The 15,850-nt window shown below is 52.2% G+C and overlaps 1 protein-coding gene across 1 annotated transcript in view; it reads right to left on the bottom strand.

The window, feature by feature from the left end:
- Nucleotides 1–12,813, bottom strand: part of MYO18B (myosin XVIIIB) — a 227,650-nt gene extending 214,837 nt beyond the window's left edge. The window contains exons 1-6 of the mRNA XM_007461210.1: nucleotides 12,765–12,813; nucleotides 10,838–10,986; nucleotides 4,342–5,604; nucleotides 3,761–3,827; nucleotides 2,768–2,880; nucleotides 1,293–1,469 (exon numbers count right to left, since the gene is read on the bottom strand). Of these exons, the coding sequence (XP_007461272.1) occupies nucleotides 1,293–1,469; nucleotides 2,768–2,880; nucleotides 3,761–3,827; nucleotides 4,342–5,604; nucleotides 10,838–10,986; nucleotides 12,765–12,813 (1,818 nt within the window). The remainder of the gene's footprint in view (nucleotides 1–1,292; nucleotides 1,470–2,767; nucleotides 2,881–3,760; nucleotides 3,828–4,341; nucleotides 5,605–10,837; nucleotides 10,987–12,764) is intronic.
- Between the last annotated feature and the right edge of the window lie 3,037 nt (nucleotides 12,814–15,850).

Genomic DNA, 15,850 nt, shown 5'->3' with positions numbered 1-15,850 from the left:
GGGGGGGGGGGGGGGGGCGTCCAGGAGAAGAGAAGCCCCAGGGAGGGGGTGCAGGGCCACTGTCCCCTCTTTAATGGACTTAGCATCATTCGAAGGCTAGGAACGGCTTTGTCCCACGGGACGCCAAAGGGTAAGATGCAGCTTTTCATCCTCCATTGACAGATGAGAACACCCAGGCCAGAGAGGTGTCCTGATCTCCCCAAGGTACCTGCTGAGCGTTGAACCTTCCCACCAAGCCCTCAGAATGGAGCACAGATAAGACTTTTGACCTCCGGTGGGTCTCCCTGCCTCCACTTTTGTCCACCTCTATCTAACCTCCACTGAGCAGCCAGGAGGGTCCTTTTACAGCGTCAGACCACATCACTGCTCTGCTGAAAATCTCCATCATGCTCAGAGTAGAAGCGGAGTCGCTATGACCGCGCGTGAGGCCTGGCACGACCCGTCCCCACTCCTCCTGACCCCCACCTTGCTGTCCCCACCACACGTTTCTCTTTGCCACATTGGGCCCGTCTTCCCCCAAGAGGATGGAAGCTCCACGAAGGCAGATTTATCTGCCCACCTTCTTCCCCGCTCCTCCCTCCAAGCCTGGCATACGGGACCCTCAATCGATACCTCAATCAGGAGCCACTGAGTGAATGGAGGGGATGGGGTGCAAATGACTCGGCTGTAGCTGCAGACCTCTCCATGAGGTGGCGCTGACAGGTTTTCTTTGCTTTGTCATCTTAACAAAAAACGGGCCATTTTACACTCCACAGGGAAAAGTAAATAAAGGCGGAACCGAGGCTCCTGTTTCCCCGTTCACATGGGTGTCTGGGACTCCCGCGGGTCCAGCATGGGGCCCAGAGCACAGAGGGGCCGGCGGCGTGGGTTTCACCCCAGCTCGTTTGGCAGCTGGCCCAGCTTCTCGTCCATGGAACGGGGCTGGTCATGGTCCCTGTCCTGTCAGGTGGGCCTGAGAATTGATGGAGATGCACACAAAGGTGCTTGCAGCCCTGCCTGGTACACAGCTGATAGCCAGTCAATATGTTCTCTCTTATTATTACTGTCTTTCACACTCCTGTTGCTGTTTCTATCAGTTACTCATCCTTCCCCTCTAAGGAGGGGGGTTCATGTGGTCCCCAAGGCTACCCAATGCCCACGGTGCCCCAGAATCCATGTCTGCAGGATGCTGCCCACAGACACGTCTGCAGGGGGCTTTGGCTGCCCTGCTCTCCCCTGAGATACAGAGGGACCCCTCCACCCCACCCCTCTTTGTGCAGTCCCCCAGCCCTGGCTCCATGGTGCCCCCTCACCTTGGCTGCAGAGGGCGCCGTGGGTCCCTGGGGCTGAAGGACGATCAGGTCAGGCCCAGCGCAGGTGTGCAGCAGCCGAGCCCGGTGGCGGTGCAGAAGCGTGTTCAGCACACTGGACTCGTTGACACTGACCAGGGAGGCCAGGTCCTCGGCCTGGTCCAGCTCGGGCGGATTGGCCTGTGAACCATCAACACAGTGTCCTCTGGCCTCCTGTGCCCCCCACCAAACACACACACACACAGCCCTGGTGACCCTGTCCCTGGAGAGCTCTGTGCCAAAGACCAGAACAGAACACAAGGACTCTGGAGAGAGTGAGGAAACCCTACAAATAAAACAAGGGCATCTCTTCTCCTTTGCTCTTTGTGCAGCCAGCCGCCCCCTCCCCGCATGGTCCTTCCTCCCTGTGCTCATGGCACTGGGAGGGGGGATGCTCTCAGGATGACACAGCAAGACTCAAGCACCTTCTGTCTCTCAAACACGAAAGACGGGTGGTGCTCTAGAGTGAGCAAGTGTCCTCTGCTGTTTCCTCCTCTTCTGGGTCTTGTCAGGGAGCTCTGCGTGTGCTCTGTGACACTGAGGATGGAGGCCAATGCCCTAACTGCCCCATTTCTGATAGCCTGTCATACACTGATCGCTTGGAAATATGCCCAAACCCTTCTAGAAGCAAGGGATGACTGCAGCTCTCCTTAGGGCATCCACTCGAAAAACCTTCCTACCATTCTTTCCAGCTTCAAGGAGTTTTTTAGGCCTAATGCTCTGACGTTTGGGTCAACCCTCAGCTCTTTCATGGGTCAGTTTTTCTTCTGCGGACACTGGCCTTCTGCAAACTCCCAGCACTGGTGGGAGTAGAGGCCCCGGGGTGGGCAGAGAAGGAGCAAAGAGGGAAGATCAGCGAGGCCCACATGGAACTCCTGGAGGAAACTCCTTCGCAATTAGTAGGCTGTGAGGGGTGGAAAGGATCAGGATAGGACCTTCTACTTCTATCATTAGACTCCGACTTATCCGCAGATAGATTCATGGTGTAGTGCAAAAATTATGCAAAACCACCAAAAAAAACAAAAGGTTGATGCCCAAAAAGTAGGCCACTGGAACCTATGCTATGGTTAATGGCAAACTGCTCATCTGGCTCTGAATTCCCTGGCAGCCAGGGTGAAAAAGGAAGCATGCTTTGTAGCATGATTTGCGATATCCATAAAAAGGAAAACCACCACTTTCTCAGATCAAGCAGCACTCCCAGTCCCAAGACCTGACAAACACATCTCTTAACGTGTCCTCATAAAGGGGACACCATGGGACAGAGTAATGAGCCCTTAACAATATACCTCCAGCAGAGTAATGGCTTCAATGGTGATCTTCCCTATAATTCCCCCCAGGGCATCAAGCCGAAGTATTATGTGCAGTCCAGCACAAGGAAATCTCTCCCAGGGGTGGGAAAGGAGGGTACAGAGCAGGCCGGGAGGGGGCAGGGGGCTCACCCGATGGACGTGATCCTCATCCACCTCAGTGATGCTTTTGTCCACATCAATGCATAGTCGCACCCTTCCTGCCGGCAGGTCGGCTGTTCCCTCGTCTGGCTTCAGCACTGTTGCTGGTAGACAACCCAGTGGGAGAGAGAGAAGGAGAGGGCGCGGGCGGGCGGGGGGAGTGAAAAAGAGGAGGAGGGAAGGAGGGGGGGGTAGAAGACGGGGGCAGGTGGGGAGGAGATGAAAAGAAAGAAGAGAGATTGATTCTGAGTTGCGGAGCCAGGCCAAGGAGCTCGAGAGGTCTGAGACATGTCAGAAATGGGTTAGCATCACCTCCCGTTGAAACCTATTTACAGGGAGGGTTCTGAATTATGACCCCAAACTCTTTGAGGAGAGAAGCTGGGTCCGACTCATTTGGGGCTTTTATCAGCTGGCACAATGCCAGGCACCCAGGTGCACTGACCCAATGCATATATAGACCTGGGACGGCAAATAATGGCATACAGGCTGCCGTTTTTCTTTCCAGGGCCCATGACAGACATCACTAATCAATCACTCTTCCCAGCCGTGTTCTGAATGGGACTCTGACTAACTTCTCGGTAGCGTTTGGTCACTAGCCCCAAATCACCAGCAAAAGATGAAATGAAATGAAATCCACTGAGATGAAATCCATTTGCCCACTTGCACTAGACTCCAAGTTCCTTGAGCAACACTCTAGGAACCAAACAATGCTTGCTGCTTTAATGAATTAGTTAAATTAATTCATTACCAAGGAACAAATGCCTTTGAAAACAGCACGCAACAGACCAGCTGCCAAGGGTGAAATGACATCCACCTATTCCCACCCCAAAGCCACATATCCCCAACCCAGTCCCAGCTGCCCCTTCCCCCTTCCCTCCCCTTACTCCGCAGACTGTGGTCAGGACCTGGCAAATACAGCTGGCAGCAGCAGGGGGTGTAAGAGGGAGAGGTTTAGCCCCCAGATGTGCTAACACCCCTAATTACCAAGAGTAAATCCATCCTTCTGAACCAGCCAGACTTTCTCCGCCTCATACCATCTGCCCTCAGGAGCCTGAGGGCAAAGATCACATAAATTAGACCAAGATGACGCTGCCCTCCCCCAACCCCCGTGTGAGGGGCAGACCCCTTGCGTGGGCACTTCTCACAGTGCGTCTGGGACCAGCGAAATCAGAATCTCCCGGTGCGGGTGAGGGTGCTTATTTAAATGCAGAAGCCACAGCCCCACGCCAGCTTTCTGAAAGGTAAGCTCCAAGGTGGGTACTGGGAATCTGTATTTCGAGCCACCTGCTGTTTACCCAGCACGAAGAACTGTTGTGTGACAACGTCAAGCTCAGGCTCGAGAGGACACCTCACATGGTTGGGACGTTCCTTCACTCTGTGGTGAATCTCACCCCGGGACAGGTGCTGTGGGGTCCTCAAGACCCCCGCTTGTGGTGGGGGGAGTGCCTGTTCCCTTCTCTAGGCTGGCCATGCTCTCCACTCCCAGTCTGTCTCCTGTCCCTGCCTTTCCCACCCCTCCTCCTCTGGCCTGCCCCTCCCCGCCCCCAGGGCCGCAGCCCCCTCACCTGGTCTGAGACTCCGCTCTGGCCTCCTGTGCTCCCCTCCTGCAGGGCTGGCCCCTCTCGGCTCTCCTGCCTCTGAGGCCTTTCCGCACGGTTCTCCAGGGCAGGCTGTCCGGGTCCTTGCGGCTCCATCTCCAGGGCCCCAGCCCCATCACCTGCTCTAGCGCAGGCGTCCTCTGCTTTCCACCCACTGCTCTCAGGCTGGTCCTCCTTCCCAGCTGTAACTGGGGTCTCTCCATGTGCATCCACCTCCTTGGGGGCTTCAGAATCCTTCTCTGTCTTACTCCCGGCTTTACCTGCCTCCCCAGACTCGCTCTGAGGTTGTCCCACCGTTTTCATCTTCCCCTGGGGCTCACCTGCCTTTCCAGCCATGCTCCGAGGCTCGCCTGCTTTCTCCATCGCTCCAGGAGCTTCCCCCACATTCCCCTGCACTGTGCCCGTCTTCTCCACCTCTGTCTGAGGTCCATCTGTCTTGTCTGCCTTACTTAGGAGCACACCTTCTTTGTCCTTCTTACTCTGGGGACCGTCCCACTTGCTCCTTCTGCCCAGGGAACCTCCCCACTTTCTCACCTGGGCTTGGGCCCCAGCCCACTTCCCTTCACCTGCTGCAACCTTAGAGAAATTCCACTTTGCCCCCTTGTTCGGGCGGTCCCCTCTCCCTTTCTCCGCTGCCCCCAGCTGCCCCCCCTCACCCAGCCCCTCTCTGCCCTGGGGCTCACCCCCTTTCAGCCCTTTGGTCTGGGGGGCCCCGCCCCCTTTCCCCATTGTGCCTTGATCCTTCTCGCCTTTGGTCAGTAGCACAGTTCCTGGGTTCCCAAGATCCCCAGTCTGGGTCAACTCAGCCTTCAGAGCTGCATCCTTGGTGCTGGCCTGGGGGCCACAAGGAGTCCCTGGGGTCTCCCCCTCTTTTTCCCCTCCAGGGTCTGTGGCTGGGGTCTTGCAAGCAGGGCCATCCCGGGGCTGGGTCCTCTGCTCTGGCTTGGCTGAGTCCGGGTCCAGCTTGGCCACCATCAGCAACACATCGCCCCTCCTTATTCCTCTCTTGAAGGGCAGGCTTTTTCTGGCTGGTGTCACACTGGTGCCCGACTCCTGGGGCTTCTCGCCATTGATACTGGTCATCAGCACCGGGTCCATGGTGCCGGCCCCCTCACTCTTCTTGCCCAGAATGTCTGAGCTCTGAGGAGAGCTCGACTGGTCGTCCTGGGAGATGTGCTGGCTTCCAGATTTGGTGCCACTGTTGGGTTGGCTGGTGGAAATCTCTGGGGTCTAGAAGAGACACCACAACCATACTTAGCTGCTAGCTGACCAGACAGCTTTGTCATTCACTCATTCATTCACTCATTTGTTCAGCCAGCCATTAATTCATCTAAAGACCCTCAAGCATCTACGGGCAATGGGCCAAACCCCAGCACCCTACACCCTAGGCTTTGGCTCAGAACCTCAAGGCCAAGTGACATTATGAAAGGAGAGTGGACTCTGGAGCCCAACAGACCCAAATTCACTTCCGAACTCTGCCACTCACTAGCTGTGTGGCCTCAGATAAATTACTTCCCCTCGGGACTTCCCTGGTGGTCCAGTGGTTAAGACTCCGCGCTTCCACTGCAGGGGACACAGGTTCGATCCCTGGTCGGGGAACTAAGATCCCACATGCCGGGCAGCACAGCCAAAACAAAACAAACCACACAAAAAAACTTCCCCTCTCTGAGTCAGTTTCCTTACCAATAAAATGAGAAGCATGATGTCCTACCTCACCAGGTGGGTGTGAGGCTTCCCAGTAGCATATGGAAGCTGAGCCCAGCACCTAGTATGTCCTCAGTAACAGGAGCTATTGCTGCTGCTGTCACTGGTGCTGTTGTCACTGTTCTTACTATTATTTATGCCTGATTCTTCCTGCTGGGCCAGGAAGGGATGGGGAAAGGCCATGGAGCCTGTCATCAGAGGACCTGTTCTAGTCTTGGCTCCGATGCTTTCCAGCTCGGTGACCTTGGATGACATCACCTATCCTCTCTGAGCTCTGGTTTTCCCTCAGTGCAGGCAGGTACCACCTGACCATCCAGATTTTCTGTAGGCTGAGATATGGAAATTGCAGAGAACTGAACAAAGTGATCTGCTGCTGCTTTCGCTACCCTGGTCCCCAGACCACACGTGCACACCAGGTGAGGGCTCTGGATCTGCCCTGAGATCTTCCACTTTTGCTTGGCCGAGACATCTGGGTACCCGACACTCAGGGGTCTCCACTACCTGTTCCTCTCCCATGTCTTTCTACTGCCTTGTGATGTCAGCCCCGCCCTGCCCCCCATCCTTCAACCAGCCTGGCTGTGGCCTGAACTGCTCACAGAGCCAGCTTTGCCTCTGCTTCTGCAGAAGGAGACCACGGGGGGAGTTCTACCCTGATGCCTGGCTACACCATCTGCCCTAGTCTGGGTTCTGCCACTTTGGACCCTGCTAACACCAGCCTCCCACACACCTGTGCCTGAGCATCTGGGGTTCTCATCCTTTTGCATCCAGAACAGTCCCAGGATTGCGTTGATTCCACCTGCAAAGCTTCACACCTGAGTCTCCTTTCCCAAACCCAGGCCACTCTCTCTCACCTGGACCATGGCCATAGCCGCTGAGCTAATGTCCTGTCAATTTGCTGCCAGTCATTTAAAACCTCATCAAAAAATTCTGGAGACTGCCCAGAGCCTCCAGGAAAGCCATTCAACACAGCTACCTGCCATTCAAAGTTCTTGAAGAGGAGCCCCCACCTCCATCTGGTCTCACTGTCCCTGCTCGTCTCCATGCTTCAGCCACACCTGGCATCTCCTGCCACACCTGACGCTTCCCAGCTTCCGTGCTTTTGTTCACGTTGAGCTTGCTGCCCGGAACGCCCTCGCCCTCTCCACTTGTCCACATTCTACTCGTATTTCTATACCCAGCTCAAACACCCCCTCCTCCACAAACCTGTGCCTGAAGACCTCAGTCAGAAACTGCCTCACAGACCCACAGTCCCAGCGCCCTGCCTGTTCATGCACCATCTGCAACCATGACCACACGCTGCAGCCCGTTCTAGCTCTGACTTGTGTTGCTCTCCTGTTTTAGGTGATGGATGCCTCCAGAGCACAGTCTCAATCTTCATCTTTGTAAAAATGACAATGATGATGATAATAATAATGGATATCATTTATAGATCTTGCAATGGGCCCTCCATTGCCATAATGCAATATCCTTCTTAACCTAATAAAGAACCCAATGAAGTAGGTTCTGAACTTCTCCCCGTTCTACCGATAAGGGAGCAAACACAGAGTTGTAGGGGGCCCAAGAGACAAACCCAGAATGGAAAGTCACACAGGCCTCTCTGAGTCTGAAGCCAGTGCCCTTAACTGCTGAGTACTGACAGCCTTGCTTGTCTTCCTGGGACTCGCTGGAATCTCCTGGGAGCTTTAAAAAATTCTACCGCTTCGGCTCCACTCCCAGAGAGTCTGATGCAGCTGGTCTGGGTGGTGGCCCCCCAGGTGACTGCAACTTGCAACCGGGGCTGAGAACGCCAGAGCCCGGCAGCTGAGTCTGACCTCCTGGGACCAGGCAGGACACCGCCTTCAAAAGGGGATTGGCTGCAGCTGGCAAATCTCACCACTGTCCACACCATTTTGAACAGTGAGTCAGTGCCTTACTTTTAACCAAACCCCCGTAGAGGAGACAGTAACACAGGGGTGGGCCGAGCAAGACAACCCATCCCAACCTCCCTCCCCTCTACTCTGTGTACTCTCTTCCTTCAGATTTTCTCAGTGACCAAAACCCTCAGATCCCATCTGCAGCCTTCTTAGTACAAGGGGGAAGAAGAGCATCTAGAATCACTGGGGCTGAGAGGAAACTCACAGCCCAGCCATTTTACAGATGCACAAACTAAGGCCAAGAGAGGGGATGGGATTTGGGCTGGAACACACAGTGGTGGGGCCAGAGCTAGAACCCAATTCTCCCAACATTCGATATGGCTCTCTTTCTGCCCCTATGTTATTCCAGTCTCTCCCCGTCCCTTACTGGCTGGGTGGCCTTAGGAAAACCAAGTCACTCCCAGAGCCTCGTTTTCCACTCCTGCAAAATGGTGATGGATTCTAATGGCTCCCTGCAAGGATTATATGAGGCTCCAATGAAATGGCTGTGCTGGGGCGAGGAAAGAGAGGCCAAAGTTATTTAGTGATCGGGGCAAGAAAATTAAACTGGCAGGACCCAGCAAGGGCCTGCTGCCTCACAGGAGCATGTCCTGAGGCTGCCCTGCTCCAGCCCTGGGAACATCTTGGCCCATGGTCCAGACACCTGTTGTCATCTGAGGCCTGTCCATCATACTCAGAGTCTCCATCCATGCCCTGCAGTGACAGCTTATCCCTGTCCTCTGCTTAGCTCTGCTTCTCAACTTGTGCACAGCAAAGCCAGCACATCCTGCAGGCTCCTGGGACCCTTTCTCCCCAGGCCTCTGTGGCTGCCACACCAGCCACCTCACTCCCCAGACTGGCCCTTTCCCAGGCAGCTTGCCAGAGCAGAGGACACACAGCCTCCGGCCCTGCTCTGCCTCTATCTGGCCTCATGACCTTGAGCAAATGCCTTGACCTCTCTGAATCTCAGCCTCCACCTCTGATAAGTGGGTATAATCCCATCCACCCCCTTGCTGTACAGGGTATCAAATGAGCCCCTGAGCAGACAGTGAATCTTGTCGAGTGATAAACGGCACACAGTAACACTGCATCACGACCTACCAGCAGTCTGTGGGGGTGGACTTTGGCCCCCACTTACGCTGCGTCAGTCAGGGCTGGGGACAGAGCCTGCCCTCCCTGTCACCACCCCCACAAAGGCTCAGCAGGGGGGTTTCAGCAGCTGCTGCTGTTCAGTTGCTAGAGGACTTCGATGATGCATCAGAGTCACTGTGACTGGACAGGTGCAGGCACGTGGGGGACCAGCCAGGCAAACAACAGCTGAAGGGGCATGGGAGGCAAAGCCAGGGTGGCCACTGGGCTCAAGCCAACTCCAGGCCCTGAGGCCACCAGATCTCTCAGCCCAATCGCTGCAGCATCCACCCACCCTCAAGAGGGCGTAGCAGAGATGCAAGGAGATGCCCTTTCTGCTAACACTGTGATATGCCCAAGATGCAAGCACCCCAAGCCTGCCTCCCTGGTGTCCAGCCTCATCATCCTGCCTCCCTGGTGTCCAGCCTCATCATCCTGCCTCCCTGGTGTCCAGCCTCATCATCCTGCCTCCCTGGTGTCCAGCCTCATCATCCTGCCTCCCTGGTGTCCAGCCTCATCATCCTGCCTCCCTGGTGTCCAGCCTCATCATCCTGCCTCCCTGGTGTCCAGCCTCATCATCCTGCCTCCCTGGTGTCCAGCCTCATCATCCTGCCTCCCTGGTGTCCAGCCTCATCATCCTGCCTCCCTGGTGTCCAGCCTCATCATCCTGCCACGGTTCCCGGGCAGAAGGGCTGGGGAAAAGGAGGGAGGCAGCACTGGCCACCATCAGGGATCAATCTGCAGGTCCTTAAAGCACAGGACTGCACCTCCTCCACCTACTGCTTCCAGCCAGCAGTGCTGTTCAGAACAGGTAAGTGGACACCAGCCAGTCAGAAGGGACGCCAGCTGGAGCAGGGCCCTGAGGTCCCTCCTGTGCCAAGCAGTGAGCCTTTAATCATTGGCTGTGGCCACTCTGAGGGACTCAGGAAAGGGGCCTAGGTGAGCATGGCAGCTGGGGGGCACTTGGGGTACTTGGGGCCATGGCCATTTACCACCTGCTATGGAAGGGTCTTAGAATTTTAACAACCAACACAGCAATAATCAGAGAATACCAACTGAACATCTTTTCTGCTTAAATGAAAGCAAACTATCTATACATCCTCAGTTAATATTTAGGTTTCCCTTTTTACAAAAATAGTGGCAAAATGATCCCCTCGTACATCAACTGTTACTGTGCATTCACTCAGTGAACAAAAATTTGTGAGCATTCACTATGGGTCAAGTTCTATGAGAGCTGCTCAAGATACAGAGTCGAATGAGAGAGAGAGTTGTTGCTCTTAAGGAATGCCTAGTCAAATAAGTCACATGATCAACTAATTACTATGCTGACCACAATTAAGACAGGCATAGAGAATGGAGTGGGAATTAAAGGAAGGCAATGGGAGAGCTTCCCAGAGATGTACCATCTGAGCTGGGTTTTGACAGAGATGTAGGAGTTTAACAGATCAAGATGAAGTGGGGACTGCAGGAACAAAGGCTGGCAAGTGACTCAAAGGATGCTCACAGGACAGGATGGTGGGTATTTTTTTAATTATTTATTTAGGTTGTGCCAGGTCTTCACTGCAGCATGCGGGATCTTTAGTTGCAGCATGCACGTGTGATCTAGCTCCCTGACCAGGGATTGAACCCGGGCCCCCCTGCAGTGCGAGTGCAGAGTCTTAGCCACCGGACCACCAGGGAAGTCCCCAGAATGGTAGGTATTGCAAGTCGCCCGATCCCCTTCCTGTGGGGCCACTTACCTCTCGTTCCGGGGATACAAGCACTGCCTGTTTCTTCCGTCTTGCTTCCTTTGACTCTTTCTCAGTCTCCCGGACCAGTTGCCTAATGAAGCCCCCTGGGATGACAGAGAAAAGGGGAGGGGGTGAGGATGGTGGAGGGCTCTTGTCCTCTTCCCGAATCTGTTTTGCAGAAGCAAGGAAGGAGAAAGCTCAGTGAATGAACCAGTGGAGGCAAGCTGCCCTTTAAAGAATCTGCAACAGAGCCAGGGAGGCGCCCAAAGAGGACATACACGACCAAGCTCATGTACAAGAGGCCACAGCAAAGCAGGAGAGGCTCGGCGAGGCTCTGGGAAGCCTCGAGACAGCGCATGAAAATGGAATGCAGGAGCTTCAGAGGTTACTCCAGTTGGTGGGATCTCTGCCTGGACCCAGTTTCCTCATAATACAAATTTACATGAACAAGGCCACTGGTTCCCTTCCCTGGTGTGGGACAAACCCATCTCTGGGAAGACCTGTTTCAGAAGGAGCTTTTCCAGGCTTCCAGAAGGGGATGGATCACAGGGAACCATCCACACTCTCCCGTCCCATCTCAGCTTGTAGTTAATAGATTAAGCAATTAATTCATCACTTTAATCGCTTTCTGTGCCAGGAGCATGGTAAGGGAGGGAAGGGCGGGAAGCCATGGTTTATATAAGGATCCAGCCCTATGGCTACAGCCCGCTCCGCTGACCCAGTGCCATGACTTCTTGATGGTCCTTAAGACAGAATCTGGACAGCCAGGGGCTCCCCAATACTGGGCTTTAAAGCCTGCATTTTACCCCAGAAATGTGGTCTAAGCCAGCTAGCTGGACTTGGATCGCGGCTAAGACTCGCCACAGAGACCTTGGAGGCTGAGACCTGGGCCTGGCTGTGACTGACTGGGGTGCGTCTTTAACCAGCATCACTGTGACTGCTCGTGAGTTTAAAAAAGAGAAAAATCTCCAGCACTTCTTATGGCAGAGCTACACACTGGTTTAAAATAAGCTCCTTATCAAGGTCCTCTTCAAGAGGGCGGCAGAGACTTGATCTCTGCAGCCCTGCTGATAAAAGGGAATCTAAAGGAGACAGGAAAGGCCAGGAGACAAAGCAGAGGCCAGGAGATAAGGCAGACTTCTGCCTAGGAAGAGAGAAGCCAGAGACACACGGAGAGTGGGCTCACGTTTACACCACGCTCACGTGGACTGAAACCTGAGAGTGAAAGGCACACTCAGCAGGTGTCAACCTCCACTCCCTCCAGCATTATTCGGTGCTACACCCAGATCAGTCTGGGAGGGGCAGAGGCAGCCAGAAAGAAGCTTCTCGACCACCCCACCCTTCAGCCTCCAATTCATTAAATCGTGTCCACAGGGTGGGATGAGGTGAGGAGGAGATAACAAGCATCAAAGAAAGAGGCGGCCCTTCATGGAATCTTATGAGAAACACAAAAGGGAAAAGCAGAATCACTGGGAAGAAGGGCCCGTTTCCAGTTCTCCATGGTGACAGAAGGCAGAAACCCATCCCCATGGCATAAACCTGGCGGCCAACAGCCCTGCCTCTGCCCCCTCACCCCCCCGCTTCCCCACTCATACTTCTCACACACAACCCTCACGCTCATCAGAGCTGCCATGAGGATGGAGACTGGACAGCTGGTCTACCGTTGTTCCCCCACCGCCTACTGTGGAACAGACAGAGACCAGGCAGCCATGGGAGGAGTCAAGGGCATGGTCACTAATGCCTGGCTGGGTTGGAGAGGCCATGGCTAACCGAGGCAGAAGACCGAAGGGGGTCTGGACATGCCCCAGGGAGGCTCTGAATGTCAGAATCCCTGCCCCAGGTGGTCCCAGGTGGGAGGGGCAGCCTGGGCCACTGGGGCCATGACTTGTCCTTGGAGGGTCCAGCTGGCCCATGTGGCTGCAGCTCGAGCCCTGACCGTTACTTTCCTTCTGCTCCCACAGGGCAAGGCGTGATGAGATGGCCATGCTGAGGCAGTGCCAGGACCGTGAGATGAGACGAGGTGAGATGAGACGAGGTGAGATGAGATGAGATGAGAGGGGATGGGATGAAGCTCTCTGCTGGGCAGCACGGAATACGGCTTTATGGACACACGCAGCGCCTGAGGTGATGGACACGAGACTGACCCACGGAGACACAGAGGGGAGAGAAGAGAGGGACAGGTTAGCTCATGGGTACTGCCCAGATCTAACCCCCACCAATGCCACAAACCAAGACCACAAAGCCGGGCACAACTCACTGTCAGTTACATCTGGGAGGAATGCGGTCAGCAGGGAGCTGCTGGCCATAGAGTGGACAGTGCCCTGATATCCTTGCCCCCTGACCCCGCACTTTAACTTTCTCTTGATGTACACAGTCAGAAAAGTACATACTAGTAAATGTATAGCTCAGTGGCTCTCACATAAAGAACACAACTATATAACTAGCACCCTGGCCAAATTAAAACTATTAAACTTTTTAAATAAAAACATGATTTTATTTAAAAGTATACTGAATTTAATTATTGATTAAAATTTTAATCTTAATTAAAATTATAACAATTTTAATTAAAATTATTAAAAGTACATTTGAACTTAATTTGAAATATTAATTTATGAATATTATAGTATATAAATATTGTAAACATATTATATAAATATATAAATATTATAAATAAAATAATAAACAGGCAAATCTAATCTAATCTATAGTGATGGAGGTGGGAGCACCACGAGTGGAACTTTCTAAGGCAATGGAAATGTCCCGAATCTTGATGCGAGTTGTGAAATGTGAAATAAAATGGAGTCACTTATGTCAGGGGTTTTACAATGGGGCCGGCAGGCCATCAAGGAGGGGGACCTTACACACATCCTCCCCCGGTGCAACCACGAACTTGGGAACTGGTCCAAACCACAAAGATTCCAAGGACTCTGCAAGAACACCTGAGATTTGTCCCAGTGAGGAACTTTTACTTCCCTCTAGTGATAGCCGTAGCGCTCAATCACGTTAATCGAAGGCCAACTTCGACCTCCAACTCCAATTAAAATTCTTTGTAATGCAAACCTCCCCCACCCCGGCTTTGCCTTTAAAAGCCTCTGAATTTTACTCCCTAGCAGGACACTGTTTGCGCTGCTACCGAAATCTGTGTGCCCGAATTACAATTCTTTAATCCCCAATAAAATTTTTGTTGGATTACTACCTTCTAAGTTTATTTAGGTTGACAGAGTGCTGGTTATGCTAGTATAGCACGTGTAAAAATTCATCCAGCTGTACAATTAAGCTTGAAAATTTTACTGTATTAAAGCAAATCTCAATTCAAAAAATAGAACATTACCAGCCCCTTGACCATCCCTCATGCCCCCTTCTAGTAACTATTCCCCTGAGGACAGCCACTCTCCTGATTTCTAAAACCACAGAAGAGTCTGTGTTTCCTTTGTGAGGTAGCAGTTGGCTCCACGGTTTGACCGTGAAAATGAGGAAAGGGTAGGATACCTTGACTATTAATTGACCCAGAGCTTTGGGGAAACGATTTAAGCATTTTTAGCATCATTTTGAAAGCCTTAACAAACATACATAACTTATGACCTAGAAAGCCCTCCTCTGGAAAACAAATTTGAGGAAGTGATCCTCAACCAGAAAATGTCACCCCTGTGTTGCTTGTACGACTAAAAAACCTAAGTCTCTGATAACTAGAGAAGTTGAATAAATTAGAGCACATCGGACTTAAAGGAATAGTATGAACCCACTGAAAAGGATGCTTAGCAAACATTTTAAAACAGCTTTATTCATCCCACGTCAGATCTTCTAGAAGGCCAGTGTCTGTACAAACCTGCTCAAGAGAGTTTTCTGGTCTCCTTTATTCACGTACTATAAATAGAAATGTTGGGGGGGAATGTAAATTAGCAAGCCCAAAGTGGAAAAAACCTGTCAGCCTCATATCCAGGTGTCAGTGATAAAAGATTAAATTGTTAAAGTAAAAATAAAAAACTGCTTTCTCTGAGGTATAATTTCTATGCCAGCCGTAAGCTTCACCCACTGTGAGCATACACTTTGATGCTTTTTGATAAATTTACAGTTTTTAAAATAAATTTATAGAGTTTTGCAACCCTCACCAGAATCCCATCACCCCCAAAAGGCCCTTCATGCCTATTTGCCTCACTGGCTGTTCCCACCCTCAGCCCCAGGCAACCACTAATTTACTTTCTAACCTCTACAGACTGCCTTTTCTGGGCTTTTGATATAAATGGAATCCTAGAGAATGCACTCTTTTACGTGTGTCCTCTTTCATTTTGCATAACGTTTTTGAGGTTTGTCTGCATCGTTGCGTATATCAGCGTTCCACTGTATGGATAAACCACATCCTCTTTAACCATTCACCAGCTGACGGACATTTGGGTTGTTTCCACTTTGGGCCCTGATGAATAATACTGCTATGAATAGTCCTGTAAGCCTTGGTGTGCCCATGTGTTTTCACTTCTCTTAGAGAGATTCATAGGAGGTCGCACTGCTGGGCTGTCTGCTAACTTTATGTTTGACTTTTTTAAGAACTGGCCCAACTGTCTTCCAAAGTGGCTGCAGTCATTTCCCATCCTGCCTGCAGTGTCTCAGGCCCATTTGGGAAGCATGTGCAATCACACTGGAAGGTGCTCCAATTGGCTTGTGAGGTAAAAGAGGCAGAGGGCAACACGGCACATGCACGCGCACACACACACACAAGAACTATCCAAAATGGGCAATTAACAAAGCACCCCACAGAAAATGTAGAGCCCTCCTATATGCCCAGGTTCTGCATCTGCGAATTCAACCAAGCATGAATCGAGAAAACTTGGGGAAAAAAAATTCCAGAAAGTTCCAAAAAGCAAAATTTGAATTTGCTGTGCCCTGGCAACTATTTACGTTGTATTTACATTTATACATTTTTACATAGCATTTACATTGTATTTATAACTGCTAACATAGCATTTACAGTGCATTAGAGATGATTTAAAGTATATGAAGGAGGCTGTGCTGTGTTATATGCAAATA

This window comes from Lipotes vexillifer, unplaced genomic scaffold, assembly GCF_000442215.2.
Source record: "Lipotes vexillifer unplaced genomic scaffold, Lipotes_vexillifer_v1.1 scaffold691, whole genome shotgun sequence".
Classification (NCBI taxonomy): domain Eukaryota; kingdom Metazoa; phylum Chordata; class Mammalia; order Artiodactyla; family Lipotidae; genus Lipotes; species Lipotes vexillifer.
The sequence above is the reverse complement of the archived record's forward strand: the minus strand, read 5'-3'. Positions and strand labels throughout refer to the sequence as shown.